This window comes from Epinephelus fuscoguttatus, linkage group LG7 (genome assembly GCF_011397635.1).
Source record: "Epinephelus fuscoguttatus linkage group LG7, E.fuscoguttatus.final_Chr_v1".
In the NCBI taxonomy this organism is placed as follows: Eukaryota; Metazoa; Chordata; class Actinopteri; order Perciformes; family Serranidae; genus Epinephelus; species Epinephelus fuscoguttatus.
The window spans coordinates 17,647,366-17,662,811 of NC_064758.1; the positions used below are offsets into that span (position 1 = coordinate 17,647,366).

The 15,446-nt window shown below is 40.2% G+C and overlaps 2 protein-coding genes across 4 annotated transcripts; both read right to left on the reverse strand.

The window, feature by feature from the left end:
* Positions 1 to 57: 57 nt before the first annotated feature.
* Positions 58 to 5,002, reverse strand: LOC125891373 (serine/arginine-rich splicing factor 6-like). Of its 2 annotated transcripts, none has more exons than XM_049580616.1 (6): positions 4,796 to 5,002; positions 4,249 to 4,382; positions 2,464 to 2,582; positions 2,114 to 2,316; positions 1,865 to 1,951; positions 58 to 1,680 (listed from the first exon to the last, which is right to left on the reverse strand). In XM_049580616.1, the coding sequence occupies exons 1-6, from the start codon at positions 4,900 to 4,902 to the stop codon at positions 1,239 to 1,241; spliced, it is 1,092 nt and encodes a 363-aa protein (XP_049436573.1). In that variant the 5' UTR covers positions 4,903 to 5,002; the 3' UTR covers positions 58 to 1,238. The 2 variants fall into 2 exon arrangements, with proteins under 2 accessions (XP_049436573.1, XP_049436571.1); XM_049580614.1 differs by having other exon boundaries at positions 4,222 to 4,382.
* A 1,317-nt stretch (positions 5,003 to 6,319) lies between these two features.
* Positions 6,320 to 13,293, reverse strand: eif2s2 (eukaryotic translation initiation factor 2, subunit 2 beta). Of its 2 annotated transcripts, none has more exons than XM_049581011.1 (9): positions 13,158 to 13,293; positions 11,391 to 11,574; positions 11,168 to 11,268; positions 10,875 to 11,004; positions 10,689 to 10,789; positions 9,578 to 9,726; positions 9,409 to 9,465; positions 9,168 to 9,253; positions 6,320 to 7,788 (listed from the first exon to the last, which is right to left on the reverse strand). In XM_049581011.1, the coding sequence occupies exons 1-9, from the start codon at positions 13,170 to 13,172 to the stop codon at positions 7,613 to 7,615; spliced, it is 999 nt and encodes a 332-aa protein (XP_049436968.1). In that variant the 5' UTR covers positions 13,173 to 13,293; the 3' UTR covers positions 6,320 to 7,612. The 2 variants fall into 2 exon arrangements, with proteins under 2 accessions (XP_049436968.1, XP_049436967.1); XM_049581010.1 differs by having other exon boundaries at positions 11,168 to 11,286.
* Between the last annotated feature and the right edge of the window lie 2,153 nt (positions 13,294 to 15,446).

A 15,446-nucleotide genomic window follows, 5' to 3' on the forward strand; every position in this document is an offset into this window, starting at 1 on the left:
CGATACTGCAGTCAAGGTTTCTGTAATCCTGACACAAAGCAACACCACACGGCAACATTTTTCATTAAGATCTTTAATTGAACATACAATAAAAAAGGACATTTTCCTGTTAGATCTCAATCGCATGGAGAAAAAATATGAATTATTTCCACAAGATGGAGAGAAAGGGGTGCATTCAGTTAGTCTGATGGTGACAGACCCTCCAGAGATTTAAATGTTGTACCTTACAAGTACAAAAACTCCAGTACAAGCTACACTTTAAATAAGCAGAGGCTCAACAAAACCCTTAACCCCTGGATTAAACTCGCAGAAAAAAAAAAGACGAAACACAAAGTGATGGGTTCTTTACCAAGGCTGCATTCAGAACAAAGCAGGAAATGTAAGAAACACGGGACTTGCATTTGAGGCCTTGAGGCTATTGGTTAACAGAAATCCGAAAAGTAAAAGGGTCTTCCAAAGATTACCTGCTCACGGTTACAAAAAAATCCAAACATTGGTAGCCACAAAAAGGAAGCAATCAGTTTCCAATGCTGATTACACGGTCTATGTACACGAGGTTAAAAGGGATAATAGTCCACCTACAATGCAAGTTGTTCAAACATGAAATACAAACCCATTAACTTGTAGATGCAGTTCTGCAGTGAAAGTTCTTGCATCCCGAGTGTGCATTTTAGAGTGCCGCAAGATGATTCCTTGAAAAAGCAATTATCGAGACTGAAAAGAGGGAAACCATGCTCCAACATCATGGCCAAATTCTACTTTTCTCCCATAACCATGCAGTTTGAATGAGCATTAACAAAACTGAGACACCTACAATTATAGAGAATGGTTTTGGAGAACAGTTGCAAAAGAAGATACACAATTATGATACTAGACAACTTAATTTCAGCTGAGCTATAAACACTTTGATTAAAACAGGCTGGTGTGACAAACCTTAAGTTAACCGATCAAGTTGAATTTTTTGGGACACTAATTTGAACCATCTCAGACTGCAGTTCTTCAGTTTAAAGATTGGCACTTAAATTTCTGAAAACCAAAATGGTGACAACCCAAACGTAGCTCTGTCATATTGGTGCATCCTCTGATAAAACTGCATCTAAAAAGGTGTTTCAGTTTAGGTGCTAACTTGAGGGAGAAAAGTAGACATGACAGGAAACATAAGCCGGTATGACGACACTGCTCGTTATGTACAGCATAGGGATCAAACTTAACGATGACACAAAGACCTCCCTTTTCCACTAATCCTGAGAAGCTGATCTAGACCGTGAGCGAGACCTTGAGCGGGAGGCTGAATGCTTCTCCCTCGACTTGGATCTGCGATCATCCTCGTGTGGGGATGGGGAGCGGGAGGGAAATTTGGCGACATGCTCTTCCTTCCCGTTCTCCATTGGGGAAGCTGAACGACTGCGGGACTTCTTCTCACCAGACATCTCCTTGGATCGACTGCGAGAATCACGCTCTGACTTTACCTTTGAACGACTCTTTGAGCGGGATTTCGATTTCCGGTCTGCTGAATGGGACCGTGATTTGCGGGAGCGTGAACGAGACTTAGATTTGTGGGATCCAGAACGGGACCTGCGGTTGCGGGATCGTGATTTGCTTTCTCCTGACTTGGAGCGAGACTTCCTTCCAGATCTGGAGCGAGAATGGTGGCGTCTCTTGTTGCTACGGGAACGAGACCTGTAAGGATTTAAAGAAAAATATACTTCATACTTAGCGAGACTTTGCTAATTGACAAGAAGTTCATTGGTTCACAAGACCCAATACATGACCCCTATACCTCAGTTATCCATGTTTAACTAGATCTTTAATCTGTGTTTTAATCTTAATGGTTTTTTTTCTTTTACATTAGACACATTCTCACCTAGAGTGGGACCTGGAGCGACTCCTGGAGCTCCTGCTTCTGTGGCTCCTGCGGCTCCTGCTGCGGGAGCGGCGGCGACTACGAGATCTAAGGATAAAAGCACAAAGTCAAAAAAATACAACCAAATCCTTTGTAAGATATCAGGGTTACAAATTTTGTTAGTAACACCGACTCAGAGAAGCTTAGCATGTTTTTTTTTTTTTTTAACAAAGAGACTATAGTATCAAAGAGCTTATTAACTGTCCCCACCTGGAGCGGCTGCCAGAGTATGACCTTCGTTTGCGAGGTCGGTCCTCCACCAGACGAATCTTCCGTCCATTAATATCTGTACCGTCCAGCTTGTCGATGGCTCTCTTCATGTCCGAGTGGGACCGAAACTCGATCACACCCTCATTGGTGCGTTCCTTGTGGGCATCTGCATAAGTCACCTCTCCTGCCTGACGCATGAAGTCCTGTGGGACACCAAAAATAAGGAGAAAAACAGTAAAATATGCTGACAATCTCATTCTGTCTTGATGGTTTAGGTGCAAATTACATTGATAAAACAATTCACCACAGCGCACCCAACTAAGAAAAAATTATAATGTTCGAACGTGTACCTTAAGGTCCTGCCAACTGCAGCGGCTGGACAAATTCTCCACAATGAGACGGTACTCAGTACGGACAGGAGGTCCATACTTATCCCTGCCAGAGCGGCTCCGGCTGCTGTAACCGCTACCTTTAAAAACAACAGCACATGAAAAAAGTTAGAAAGGACAAACATTGCTGTGACACAAAGAACTACTGGCCTGGGTTATCACATGAACACAAGGCAATGACTTGCCAGATAAAAGTCCAAGGGGGTATAATTTGAACTTAATAATGAAAGGAGTCCCTCTGATCCCATTTTCTAACAAAGCTTAAGATAAGTGATCTACAGGCCACTGCACGGGCTCTTTGAATTGTTCAGCATTTTGATGTTGTGCTCTGCTGCAAAGAACACCACTGCATCTGTTTCCGGCAATACAAAGCCTGTCTTACTCCGGTACATCACACTGTGATGCCTTAGCCGCATAAACAAATTAACAGTGATGTTCTTTCAAGACCGCCGAACCCTGTAACACAAACAGAAAGGAGGTATCCACATAGGTTGCGGTCAAGGACACTGTTCGATCAAATTGAGTGTGAAGAAACACATACACCAATCTTTTCGTATTGGACCTGATGTGGGTCTGAAATTTTGTTTACCAGTTTTCTCACTTACAACATTTCTTTTGATTGTAAGGTCTTTACTTGAGCCGCTCCACTTATGTTTTCTGTCAACATAAAAACCAATGGCAATCCTCACCATCACCCCTGGTCTATTGGCAAAAGGCTGCTGTCATCATGGCTTCCGGTTAGGTCAGCCAAGGATCAAGGGGGGGCAAAGGTCACACACACATTGTAAGGTGAAAGCCAAGGCCAAACGGGACAGGCAGTCATCTTAGCCAGTCATCTTTAGCCTCAATGGACTCTCAGCCTCAGCCCGCAACTGGACTCTTTCAAATTGAAACATCAAGGACTTTTGTTAATGTTGAATATAAAAATATATACCAAAGTTAAAAATACACATTTCACATGAAAATGTTAGTCTAGACCTAATGATTAAGCTAAAACTATACTAGCTAGGTTTGAAGTGATTATTTGTGATTAGCTTCCTTATATGATGCAAACAATAAATTTGGAAATTCAAGCCTTTAAAATATGGCACACCAAAATAATTATCATCCAAGAGAAATTGCAATCCGCAATAGGAAAGTCTCGCTTTCAAACTTCAGCCTGCGTTCTGCTAATAGCGGGCTCTGACTTGCATATTGTCGTTCCATCCCAATAATGAACCACAGGCCAATTAAGCGTGGCTCATGATCATTAGGGAGGAGCAAAAAACAGCAGGTCACCAACCCTTGATGGCAGAAAATAAGAACTGTTAAGCAGGATGAAACCGAACACACAAGACATACATTAAACTGCCTGAGCAAGAAGAATGTAGCTCAGGAACTTCTCCCTGTCAGCATACATACAGCTACATAATTTAATACATAGTATCATGGTACCAATGTAGATAATGTTATAGCAACTTTTAAAGTCTGCATGCAATCTGAGCAATAGTGTAATTACAGCCACGCAACACTCGTGGGATTCAAAACTTATTGTACCGCGAGAGTGTACCTGAAAATAAAAAGTCACCTTAAATAGTGATATATCTGCGAACTTATGCTGAATGTATGTTAATTATCGCCAGTATGAAATAACAAAAACAGCTCTCTGTGCAGTCCACATCGACACCTCACCCCAAGGGGAAGGGGAAGAGAGGGTATCTTGTAATAGACTGCACTTACTGCGCCCACCACCCCAGTAACCCCCACCGTAGCCATCTCGGTCTCGCCGCGGCCCCCGGGCATGTTCGACGATCACCCGCTCCCCGCACAGCTCCTTCCCGTTCAGCTCGTACACTGCATCGTCGGCGTCCCGGTTATCCTCGAACTCCACGAAGCCATAGCTGGAAGTGAAAGACAGAGTTAGCATGAAAAATCTCACAATAATAACAGCAAAGTCACATCCACGACATGTGTGTGTATATATAGAACTAGCTAGCTAGTTATGGTTAGCAGGGCCCGCTAGCTCAGCGCTAAGCAAACACAAAGACGCCATGTTGGCCATGCGACATTATGCTGCACGAGCAAGACTAGAAGTTAAGAATTCAAACTATAAACTTGCGTTACTTCTTATATAAAAGCAAAAAATTCACGGGATTAATTTTACAAGATTATTTAAAAGTCCATACAACAATATACGTGATGTAACGTTAAAGTGTTAAATGTTCCATTAGCAGCGCTGACGTCGTTGACATGAAATGCTAACGTTAAAGGTAGCTAAGAAATGCTAGCTAACCCGTTTCCTCCAACAACTTACCCGTTTTTCAGATCGATTTCCATGAGCTTCCCATATCCGCTGAAAAATCGCTGAATATCTTTTTCGCGGACATGATAGCTCAGTCGTCCAATATAAACACGCGGCATGGTTTCTCGCCTTACGTTGTTCTAGACTGTTCTTCACGACTGCTCGTTACCAAGCGAGTGGCTGCCGTTGGGGTGCTGCGGCTTCTCCTCCGACAAACCGTCCAACCAGCCAATCAACGCGAAGGTAACACTGAGACATTTCCGGTACCATACTTCAAATTAAAAGCCTCCATTTATAATTTTATCAGATGAAATAATAGAAATAATGCATAATTCTTTTTTGATGAGCAAATATGCATACATTAATATTATATCGACACAGAACTCTCCATACAGAGTAAAAATAAAATAAAATGAAAAATCTTTAGAAAAATGATGAAAAGGTATGATATATCCACAGTAATGTATAATCGGTTCATAATATGGAATTTATCAAACACAAAGGTCGTTTTTATTGGTCGTTTTATGAATATACATATATTTTTCCACCTAATTATTTTCAAAACATGTGAAACTGTCCTTAAACTGAATTGCTTGCTCAGGTTTTCTCCTTACACGAAGTTGAACATCCAGCCAAAATATTGTGGTATACATACAGCGATAAAACAAATGGCAGATTGTCCTTTTTTTTTCAAAGAAAATAGAAAAATATTCAATATCAAGTCAAAATTTCTCCATTGTCTTTTATACTGGACGTACTCGATGCAAGATGCAATAGAAACCTCTATCTTTATTATTAAAACAGAATTTGGCCCAGACTAACCACATTTTCTGCCAATATTAATTTCATCATTAAGTGAAGCCCAGGAGAATCTTACTGGGAGGAAATATGTTACTTTAACAAGCCCTGGAGTCCATTAAAACAATTTGATAATAAAATGTTGCCTATTTACAGTCACTGAGATAGGTACGGTTTCAGTGGACCTCACGTACTGCTAGTTTTACCACTTTAATATGGCCTTGAGTTGAATACATATTGTACGATCTTAGTGCTTTGCATGTAAAACGTGATCCAGCAAAGTGATCAAGTCATGGGCAGATCATGAGACAATGGGCCCCTAGGTGGAGACATGTAAAGGGCCCCACCACCTCTCCTACACAAAAACAAGGCAAGACTTTGTGGTGGTTTTGCCTCTTTTTTGTTGTTTTCCATCTGTTTGTAGTTGTTAATAATCTGTTTCGTAGTTCTGTATCTTTCTTTGTGGTCATTTTGATCTCCTGCTGTTCACTACATATTAATTTTAATGGCTTGACAGGTGAAAGCCAGCCCCACCCTGGGCCCCTGGGCTTCTGCCTGATAGGCCCATTCAGTAATTCATCCAACAAACTGTCTCCAGTCACAACAGTTAGATTTGAGGCACTTAACTTTAAAATAAGATTGAATATCTAACAAGTGATATGTAAGCATATGAATGTAGCTTTTTCTGTACAAAATAAATTGTGTCAACATGGATGTAAGCAGAGTGAAAAACAGTAATGGAGAGAGAGAGTAGAATATTTTATTTTTGTAAAAACCAAGTTTTTAAAATGATTCAAGCCAGACCTTCTTATCCACATTCTTCTCAAACATGAGCAGAGCCAATAATATGTAGAACATGTAGCATCCATGATCATTGGACTGAATGGGGTCATAGTCTAGCTACCTTGTGTTGTAAATATCTACAACCACAGCTGAAAATAAAGACCTGTTAGAGGAGACTGATCTGAGGAGCCAGCTCAGAGGCTGTTTTTAAGGGGAAGCATTTAGGGCGTTTGTGTTAGGGGACTGTCATGAGCTCTTCTTGACAAAATGACTTTTATTCATTTTCAGATCAAATCTCCGTTGTTTGATACAATGTGTTGGTCTCTGCTTCAGAGGTCAAAGGAAGAAATAACGAAATACACAACTGCTCATCAATGCCACAAAAGCACTCATAAACACACTGTATAATTTATATCTGTCTCACACACAACCTCTCTATTCAAGTCTTCAGTGAGAAGGTGCTCTTCACTTTATAAACCCCTAGTTGTTTGACTTTAAGGTCAACTCCTGATATAAGGTGGTCGAAAACAGGTCTGTACCTGAGCCCTTCACAGACTAGTTAGAGTAACAAATCTTCCTCTGAGGACTCCCGTCTGGTGATGTTGATTTCTATCTTTGAAAAGCTAGAGCAGAAAATTCTGGACCGGCAGTTTTTGGGATGTAGGGCCAGACCAGAAACACAACCCTGGGTTTAAGCGGTGTGGAAATTAGGAATAAGCAGGTGACCACAGGAGCCACACGGCTACAGTTAGAGAATTTACGCTCTGTCATCGCAGATCAGCATAGCTTAATATAATTTGACTGGTTGCATGGAGAGGTGTATTCCTTATCCAAAGATATATTCATGTCTGGTGTATGTAGAGAGGGAGAGAAAAGAATGAGAAAGCCATGTTAAATCAGGGTTTTCTTGCAGGAATCAAGAATCACAGCAAATGAAAAAAAAAAAACCTAGGAGGTGGAGGGTTCATCAGCCAGACAACAAATCAAATGCATCCAACAGTGTGTGTGTGTGTGTGTGTGTGGTACACATCATCTGCGCGTGCCTGAACCCCATCTGTCAGCTTTAGATACTCTCTCACTCCCTGCCCGGTCAGGCCACGACACAACTAAACAACAGCCAAACCCTCCCACAGTTCGATTCAGAGAGTCCTTTTAGCAAATCAAGGGGGCGTCCGACCCCAGCTTCGGCCCTTCTCAGGAGGAAAGGGGGAGGCCGAGAGAGGAGGGGGAGCCCAGTTTCGGTGGTCTTTAGTTGGCTTTGGCGCGAAGCTGCGCCCTCTTGCCCGTCACAGCCTGGAAACCGGTCTTGATGCTGGCAACGGAGCAGCGGGAGTGGCACGTTTCACACTGCAGGAAATAGAGGCGAGTGTCCTTCTGCAGGATGGTCTCTGGGGAGCGGCAGGTGTGACATGTCACGTATTCCTCTGCGGGGGTGAGAAGATGGTTATTAGCACTGTTCTTGGTAAGGAAGTACAGGCAAGGTGTGAAAATCATAAATTAAATAATGTAGGAAGAGTTGATTAAGAGACCACTGTCAGAGTCCTGGTGGACAAGTAACATTTAAGAATAAATGAATGACATTAACTAGACTTTGATCAACTGTTTATATCTATTTCCTTCTTGTGACTTCCACCTCAACTTTGTGGGAGCTGCCACTTAATATTTGCATAATTTTATTATTCAAGACTTGTTGCCAAGATTCCTCCAAATAAAAAAGATATAATAATACCCGATACCTGTAGTCAGGGTTCCCACACATTACGATTCATTTTCAAAGCACTTCCATAACTTTCCCATAATGTTTTACCCCATTACACAACTTTATTTAAGTACTTAACAATGGGTAGGCTTATATAGCAAGACAGCCATACGCTACTAAACACACACACCTCAGGTATTTGCGAATAAGTAAACGAGTAGCGCTTGCTAACTTGACCTGCTTGTTAGACATTTCCACAGCAAGCTGTATCTAGAAATTTACAGATGTCTGGATCCTGGTGATTCAATCACATATGTGTATTTGAATGAATCACAACTAATCATCAGAAGACTAAATGTTGTCTGTAAATAACCAAAATGTTAATAGCCAACTGGTTCATCTAGGCTGGTTTAAGATTTAGTTTGAGACGAGCAGCCTCCCACTCAAGCTAGTGTTAGCTAACCATCAGTAGTAGCTGTCAGCAGCATCATTTAGTGATTCACCACACTGACAGTGAATATTCACGGATCTTACATGGCACAAATCTAAGTGTGAAAGCTGTGATTATCTAGCTAAACAACAGCTTGTCAGCACTTTCTTGTTTTTCTGCTCATGTAACAGCACGTTTCTTTCTCCTAAAAGGGGATGAAGCCTCTACGATGACATATTGCTGGTCTGGATTATGTGTATCAAGTCACAATGTTTCAACAGTCATGCAGCACTAGATTTTAAATTGGTAATACAAGGAACATATTTCACGCAACATCATGTTTCAGGATTTTTATGAACGTATTTTAAGCCAAACCAATGTATATTTAAAAAACCTTTTCCAAAACTGGAACTTTTTTTAAGTTCAAAACTTTTCCAGGAATTTCATGACCAAACAAACCCTGTGTAGTGGTTGTAAGGGCCCTTTCTTTGTGAATGGGATAAATCATAAATCATTCTTGTATTATACTAATAGACTAAAGCTGAATACAGACAATGAGTGAGTATGATGAAAAAAAGACTAAAAAAAAACGACAGTGGTTATTCAAAAAGAATCAAATTGAATTTGTATTTACTATAATTGATAAATAATTACTAGGTTTATTTGTTACTTACTGATATATCTTCTCAACACATTTTCTATCTGTTTCTGTTGAAATCTGCCTTTGATCACAAGCTGGTTATTTCCATCTATGGAACCACTGTGAGGAGAAAACAGGAACACAAAAAATTTAAACTTACATAACAATGCACACAGAAATATTCCCATTCAGTTTAGAAACTAGTGCCTAAAACTGACACAAAATCTAATTATTATATATTCATAAATGTCTTGATTGTAAATACTAAATCTTACCTTGTTCCCAGCTCAGCCAACAGGAAAGCGAGGAGATGTTTAGGCTGACGATGCAACCTGTGATGAAGTACATAAAAGGTCAGTTCTTAGTACTTTTAAAATTGAGTACTAGTGTGAATTGGGACTCACAGTTACAGTGTGAGACGTGTGTACAAAGAGGGAGGCTCACAGTTTGCAGATATCTGTGAAGTTGACGAAGGAGGTTTTCTTGGTTCCCACTCGAACCACCTGAGGAGGCTTCATCACAAACTTCCTCTTCTCACCAGCCACCATGTCAGGGTTCTTCTCTCTCATGATGTTGAAGACTCGGTTCAGGAGCTGAGACGGAGAAGGTGCAAAGAGTAAAGCCAACTGCGGACCACGATTTGATTCTTGACCACCATTTTCATTATTTGGTTTCACTCCTGTTTGTACCATCTGAGGAATGTTGCTAAAGTCAAGCCCACTGTGTCCCTAGCTGAGTGGGAGATGATTATTCATGTGCTTATTTCTTTCAGTCTTGACTAATGCAGTTCTGTTTTCACCTGCCTTGGCAAGACTCCACTAAATCACCTACAAGTGGCCCAAAATGCTGCTGCCAAGCTTCTGACCAAGTCATCCAAAAGGTTTCATGTAACTCCACTTTGAGTCTTTACACCAGCATCCCATCAGAGTTATATTTCAGTTCAAGATTCTTGTGATCACATTTAGAGTCCTGCATGGTCAGACACCTGCCTACATTAAAGAGCTACTGTGGCCCTACAGCTGCAGCAGGTCTCTCAGGTCCTTTCATTAGGGTGTGTTGGTTGTTCCTCATTCCAGGAGTAAGACATAAGGAAAGTGTGCTTTTAATGTTGTTGTATAAATCAACATTTTATTCAGTGCTTTTTGTCTTGTGATTCTTAAGCACTTTCTGGATTTATAGGGAGCGTCCTTTTCCTGTATATTATGTTTGTGTGGTCAGATTTGAACACACTCTCCCCGAACACTTCTTGTATTTGATCCAGTTTACAGGAAATAAAGATGTTAAGAACTGAGATACCTTCCTCTTTTTCCCCTTGCTACATTCTTTGATGCAACTCTTTTTTCAACTTGTGCATACACAACAAGATATGACATTTGAGTGGATGAAAAGACTTGCTGTGTCACAACATTATCTAAACTTACATCTTTCCATTTCCCTGAACACAAACAAGCTGTCCTTCCGTGTGTAGAATGAATTACATATGGCCATGTCTTGGCCGTGTGTGTGTTTGTGTGTGTGTGTGTGTGTGTGTGTGTGTGTGTAGCAGCTACCTTACCTCATCATAAGTGTAGTCTCTCTCGGTGCCGGCCCAGGCTGGTCCAGTAGAGGAGCTAAACGAAATTCCATCATTGTTCTTCCCCTCATCATCCTCCAACGCTGGAAACGCATCACACAAACATTTTAGCACACACGTGTCCTCCTTTAGTTTTCTGCTTTTTAACATGAGTTGACTTATTCTCACCGTCATCCTTCTCCAGTGGCTCTCCCTCGTCAAAGTCCACTTTCTTTGACTTTTTCTTTTTGGTGGGAAGCATCAAGTCCAGGTTGTCCTCCTCCAGCACCTCTACCTGCTCTCCTTCAATTTTCAGCTCCTGATTCAGACAAGTGAAAAAATGTAGCACCGTGTGAATGTAGTTAAGACAAGAGAAAAAAGAGTGAAGGGAAGGCAATGATAGAAGTGGAGCAAACAGTGCTGATGTAAAATTATTGATGGGATGGAAGAAAAAACTGGTGGTGGTTTAAGCTGTGACTGACCTTTAATCCCTCCTCAACATCATTATCAAATACTTTCTTGGGTTTCTTCTTCTTTTTCTTCTGGTTGAAGAAGTTCAAGTCGTTCAAATCATCGGACGGCTCTGGAAGGGCAAAACAAACTGCTTTAATAAAACTTACTGCAGTCTGGCGGTTAAATGCATTATGTAACATCCCTCACAAAGATTATGCACCAATGCCGAGGCATCTCTATTTTCATTCTAACCTTTCTTCCTGCCTTCATCTTCATCTAGATCCAGCTCCCTGTCATCGCCAGTCTCTGGTTCTGCCTCCTTCGCCTCCACCTCTTTAGCCTCTTCTCCTCCCATCCCCTCTCCTCCTTCCTCGTCCAACATGAAGGGCTTCTTCTTTTTCTTCTTCTTCTTGGTCATGTTGGGATCGAAAATCATCTGAAAGAAAAGAAAGAAAAGAACATGAAGTTTTACAACTGTGACGAATTTGTGATGGTGTTTTTCTCTTTTGAGAAACAATTTGGTTGGCTCGACTAATTCGATGTTTTCCTAGCTTCGACTCTTGTGATATTTGATATTCATGGTGATTCTGAATAAGGTAAGTGCTTACAGATGCTGAATGGATTAATTAATTTATAGACAGGCAATGAATCACAACTTTGATTTTCTTAATATGTCTTCAAATCAGTTGTATCCGTTGGGCCACAACAGATCATTTTCAGTGTGTTTCGGTGTGATCATTATCAGTTACAGAAATATGCTGAGTGAGGCAGACAGACATCTCCTCTATTGATACTGTTAGTTTTGTGTATTATCACTCTTTTACCATGGCCACTTGACATTTAAAGGGTAACTGTTGTCATTTAACCCATGACTAGTTTCCCTAGTAAAGATCAACTGATAACATTAAACAAAAGATGAGTGCTGTTACATATTTTGTTCCTTGATATAAGACTGTGATTCAGTGACTGATGACATTAACAGAATAGTCAATAACATTCATTTGCAAAATGACTGATATGTCATGCTTTGCAAATATGACAGACGCTCAAATGGGACTACAGTATTTGACTTTAATGACAGTTAATAAAATATCTGTAGGAGATCAATTGGATAGTTTGTCGGACAAAATAAAACATCTAAATATGCCAACTGGGAATCTGGGACTACTCTCTGTCATATCATGGAATATACAATTGATCAGGACAACAACAAATTACTCAATATTGAAAACAGTCGAGAATACAGCCTCAAAACAGACACCTGCCATTCAGAGACACATTAAGATAGGTGTAATGATATGACGCTTGATATGTAATATTACAACACTCCTCCTCGTCTTAACAACCAGCGCTATAGTTTTCTCAGTTAACTGATGCAATATTTTGAAATACTAATTTGTCATCGCTCTCAGATGTACCCAGATCTACTAACGTTACTGATGATGATTAAGAAACAACGAAAATCTATTTTCTTTAATTGAGACCAGAAATTACATGAAGAAAGCTTAATTTGATTTAGAGCCTCGTACAGTTATAAAAAATATATTGTGATATTTAATTTTAATGGTGTTGACCAGCATACTTTGATGGTTGTGATACGCCTAACAGAGCTAACGTTAAAGCACAGTAACGGCAGAACACTGGCCGTTAGCGCTGCAGCTTAGTAACCGGCCAGCTAACGCTAGCTAGCTAACTAGCTAACTTCAACCTTTCAGTTTCAGTTACCCAGCAGCTGTGACAGGGCGGATTAATAGACCACCGTGTTATTTAATAACCTTCACGCTGTGTTACATCGTGATTCAGAGGTGTACTGGATACATTTTTTGTCATTTCAGCTGGTGGGGCCGTTGCTAGCTCGGCTGTAGCCATGTGAGAGCTGGTGCGTTCAGGGAGGGGAGCAGCAGTTCCGAGGCCCAAAGTCATCCTCAGCACCGATTAGACCCGATAATTCACCTAATTTCACCCAACAAGTGTACACACCGACACAGACCGAACAGCGGATACCCCGGGGGGGCTTACCTCGTCTCCTGACATGTTTGCGGGCTGAAAAGTGACTGAAATCTGGCTACTTTTTGTTCCTCGATCAGTCCCACAAGGCTGCGCCGAAAATTTCTTGCATCAGCGCTGAGTCCGCAGTACGCAGGCGTGAAGTCGCCAAATCGTGACGTCAATGCTTTGCGACGTCGCTTTGCAGTCGGGTGTTCAAGAGCAATATTGCACAACCCAAACTGTTGCTAAATATGTCCTTTTTGGCTTTAAGATGTTTCTTTGCATTTGATCAAAAGGATCAGAATAATCAGGTCCATGCAGACAAAATAACAAAACATTAAATAAAAACTAAACAGATTAAAGTTTAAAAAAGGGCTGGGTTTTTTTTGTAAATCATATGGATATATTATGCTAAACAGTTCCATTGCTTTTTTATTTTTTTACTTTAGGGCTTTTAAATAAGAAACTCGTTATGAAACACACTAATGCCCTAATATGTGTACATAAAACTTTCCAAGTACAACAAGTAAACAGTGTCATTTTAAGAAAAATTTTCACAGCGAAAAACTTTCAGGGAAAGCCAATCATGTTCATCAAGTCATAAAGCTTCAATACATAGGTTTGCAAAATAAATGATCAGTAGTTTCTGTATCATCACAGAATACACAGTTATTGGTTTCGATTTCAAATCGTTGGCGGTGCAAGTCACTGGATCGATTTTAGGAGACAAGCGATAATAGGAGTAGAATTATCATTATCATTATTTTTTTTTAATATATGTTTTACTGAATTTTTTAAGAAACTTTTTGCATTATTGCATTGTTTTTGTAATTTTTTTTCTTTTTTTGGGGACAAATTCACTGGGGGTTTTTTCGGCCTGAGGCTTAGCCATTTTCTATTTGCTCTTTGGTTGTTTTACCTCTTTCCAATGCAGGACAAGGCTGTTTAGCAGAAAGTGAAGGCTCTGTAACTATGACTTGCGTTCAGGTCTTCACCCTGTCCTGATCCTGTGAGATTTTTTGTAAAGTTCATATCTTGAATAATAATTTAAACATTAAAAAAAAAAGTTATTTAGTTTTCTTCACAAAAATGAATAAAATGCTGTGATAAAGGTCTACTGTAAATATATTTTAAACATTCTCCTACACCTGTTAAAATCAAGATGGCCTCGTGACCCCCCCCAAGCTTTAGTGACCCTTAGTTTTGAGAACCAGTGTGTATGTCTCTCTGATAAGCATAATTTAAAGCCCAACTGATAGCAGACCTGAACAGTCAGAAGCAGGTGTTCATACCAGTGACCAACATCTCATAACCTACATTTTCTAATTTTTAGCTTGAGATTTATCAGAAAGTGTAGGTGTACAAAATGTTTGACTCACAGTGTCTGTGTGTGTCTTTGTGTTGATTTGAACTAAAACTACACGGAACAAAACTTTAAATGCAACACTTTTTGTTTGCCCCCATTTTCACAGGGTGAAGTTATAGATCTATGATTTTTTATGCACTCAACAGAAATATTTCTCTCAAATTTTGGTCTCAAATTTGTTAAAATCCATGTTCCATCCATGTCCATCCAGCTGGTGTGGCATATCAAGATGCTGATTAAACAGCATCACAACTACACAGGTGTGCCTTGGGATGGTCACAATAAAAGAGGTTCTGAGCTGGTTAGGTGTACTGCCAAATTAACGGAAACGACACTGGAGACATCTCATGGTAGTGAAATGCACATTCCCTTCACGGGTAACAGCTCTGGTGGACATTCCTGCAGTCAGCATGCTAACGGCACGCTCCCCAAAACTTGTGTGTGATCAAACTGCACATTTCAGTAGCCCTTTTTTTATGACCAGCTCAAGGCACACCTGTGTAGTAATCAAGCTGTTTAATCTGCATTTGGATATACCATACCCGGGACAGACTCTATCATAGTTTTACAAATTTGCTACCAAAATGTGAGAGAAATATCTATCGAGTGCATAAAGAAGTGTCATATCTTTAACTTAAACCTGTGAAAAATGGGAGCAAAAACAAAGGTGTTGTGTTTAAATTTTTGTTCAGTGTAGAATGATTTCCCAATTCATTGATTAGTTGACTGAAATTAATTGAAATATATTTGGATTTTAATTATCAAGTCAGTTTTCGAGCTAAAGTGGCACTCATCTGATGGCTTCAGGTTCTGACCAGGATTTGCTGCTTTATTTTGTCTTTGATCGGATATTAAATGTCCTTGGGTTTTGGGCAGCTGTTCAGACATCTCCCTGGGCTCTGGAAAATTATGACATATTATGATTAAAATGTCCTATTATGAATGACAAAACT

Coding starts and splice junctions, on each gene's coding strand:
- LOC125891373 (XM_049580614.1), bottom strand. CDS start 4,902: ATGCCGCGTGTTTATATTGGACGACTGAGCTATCATGTCCGCGAAAAA. Junction 4,383..4,795: donor GAAATCGATCTGAAAAACGG/GTAAGTTGTTGG, acceptor TTTCACTTCCAG/CTATGGCTTCGTGGAGTTCG. Junction 1,952..2,113: donor TACTCTGGCAGCCGCTCCAG/GTGGGGACAGTT, acceptor TTTTATCCTTAG/ATCTCGTAGTCGCCGCCGCT.
- eif2s2 (XM_049581010.1), bottom strand. Junction 11,005..11,167: donor ATGTTGAGGAGGGATTAAAG/GTCAGTCACAGC, acceptor TGTCTGAATCAG/GAGCTGAAAATTGAAGGAGA. Junction 9,466..9,577: donor TTCACAGATATCTGCAAACT/GTGAGCCTCCCT, acceptor ACTTCATCACAG/GTTGCATCGTCAGCCTAAAC.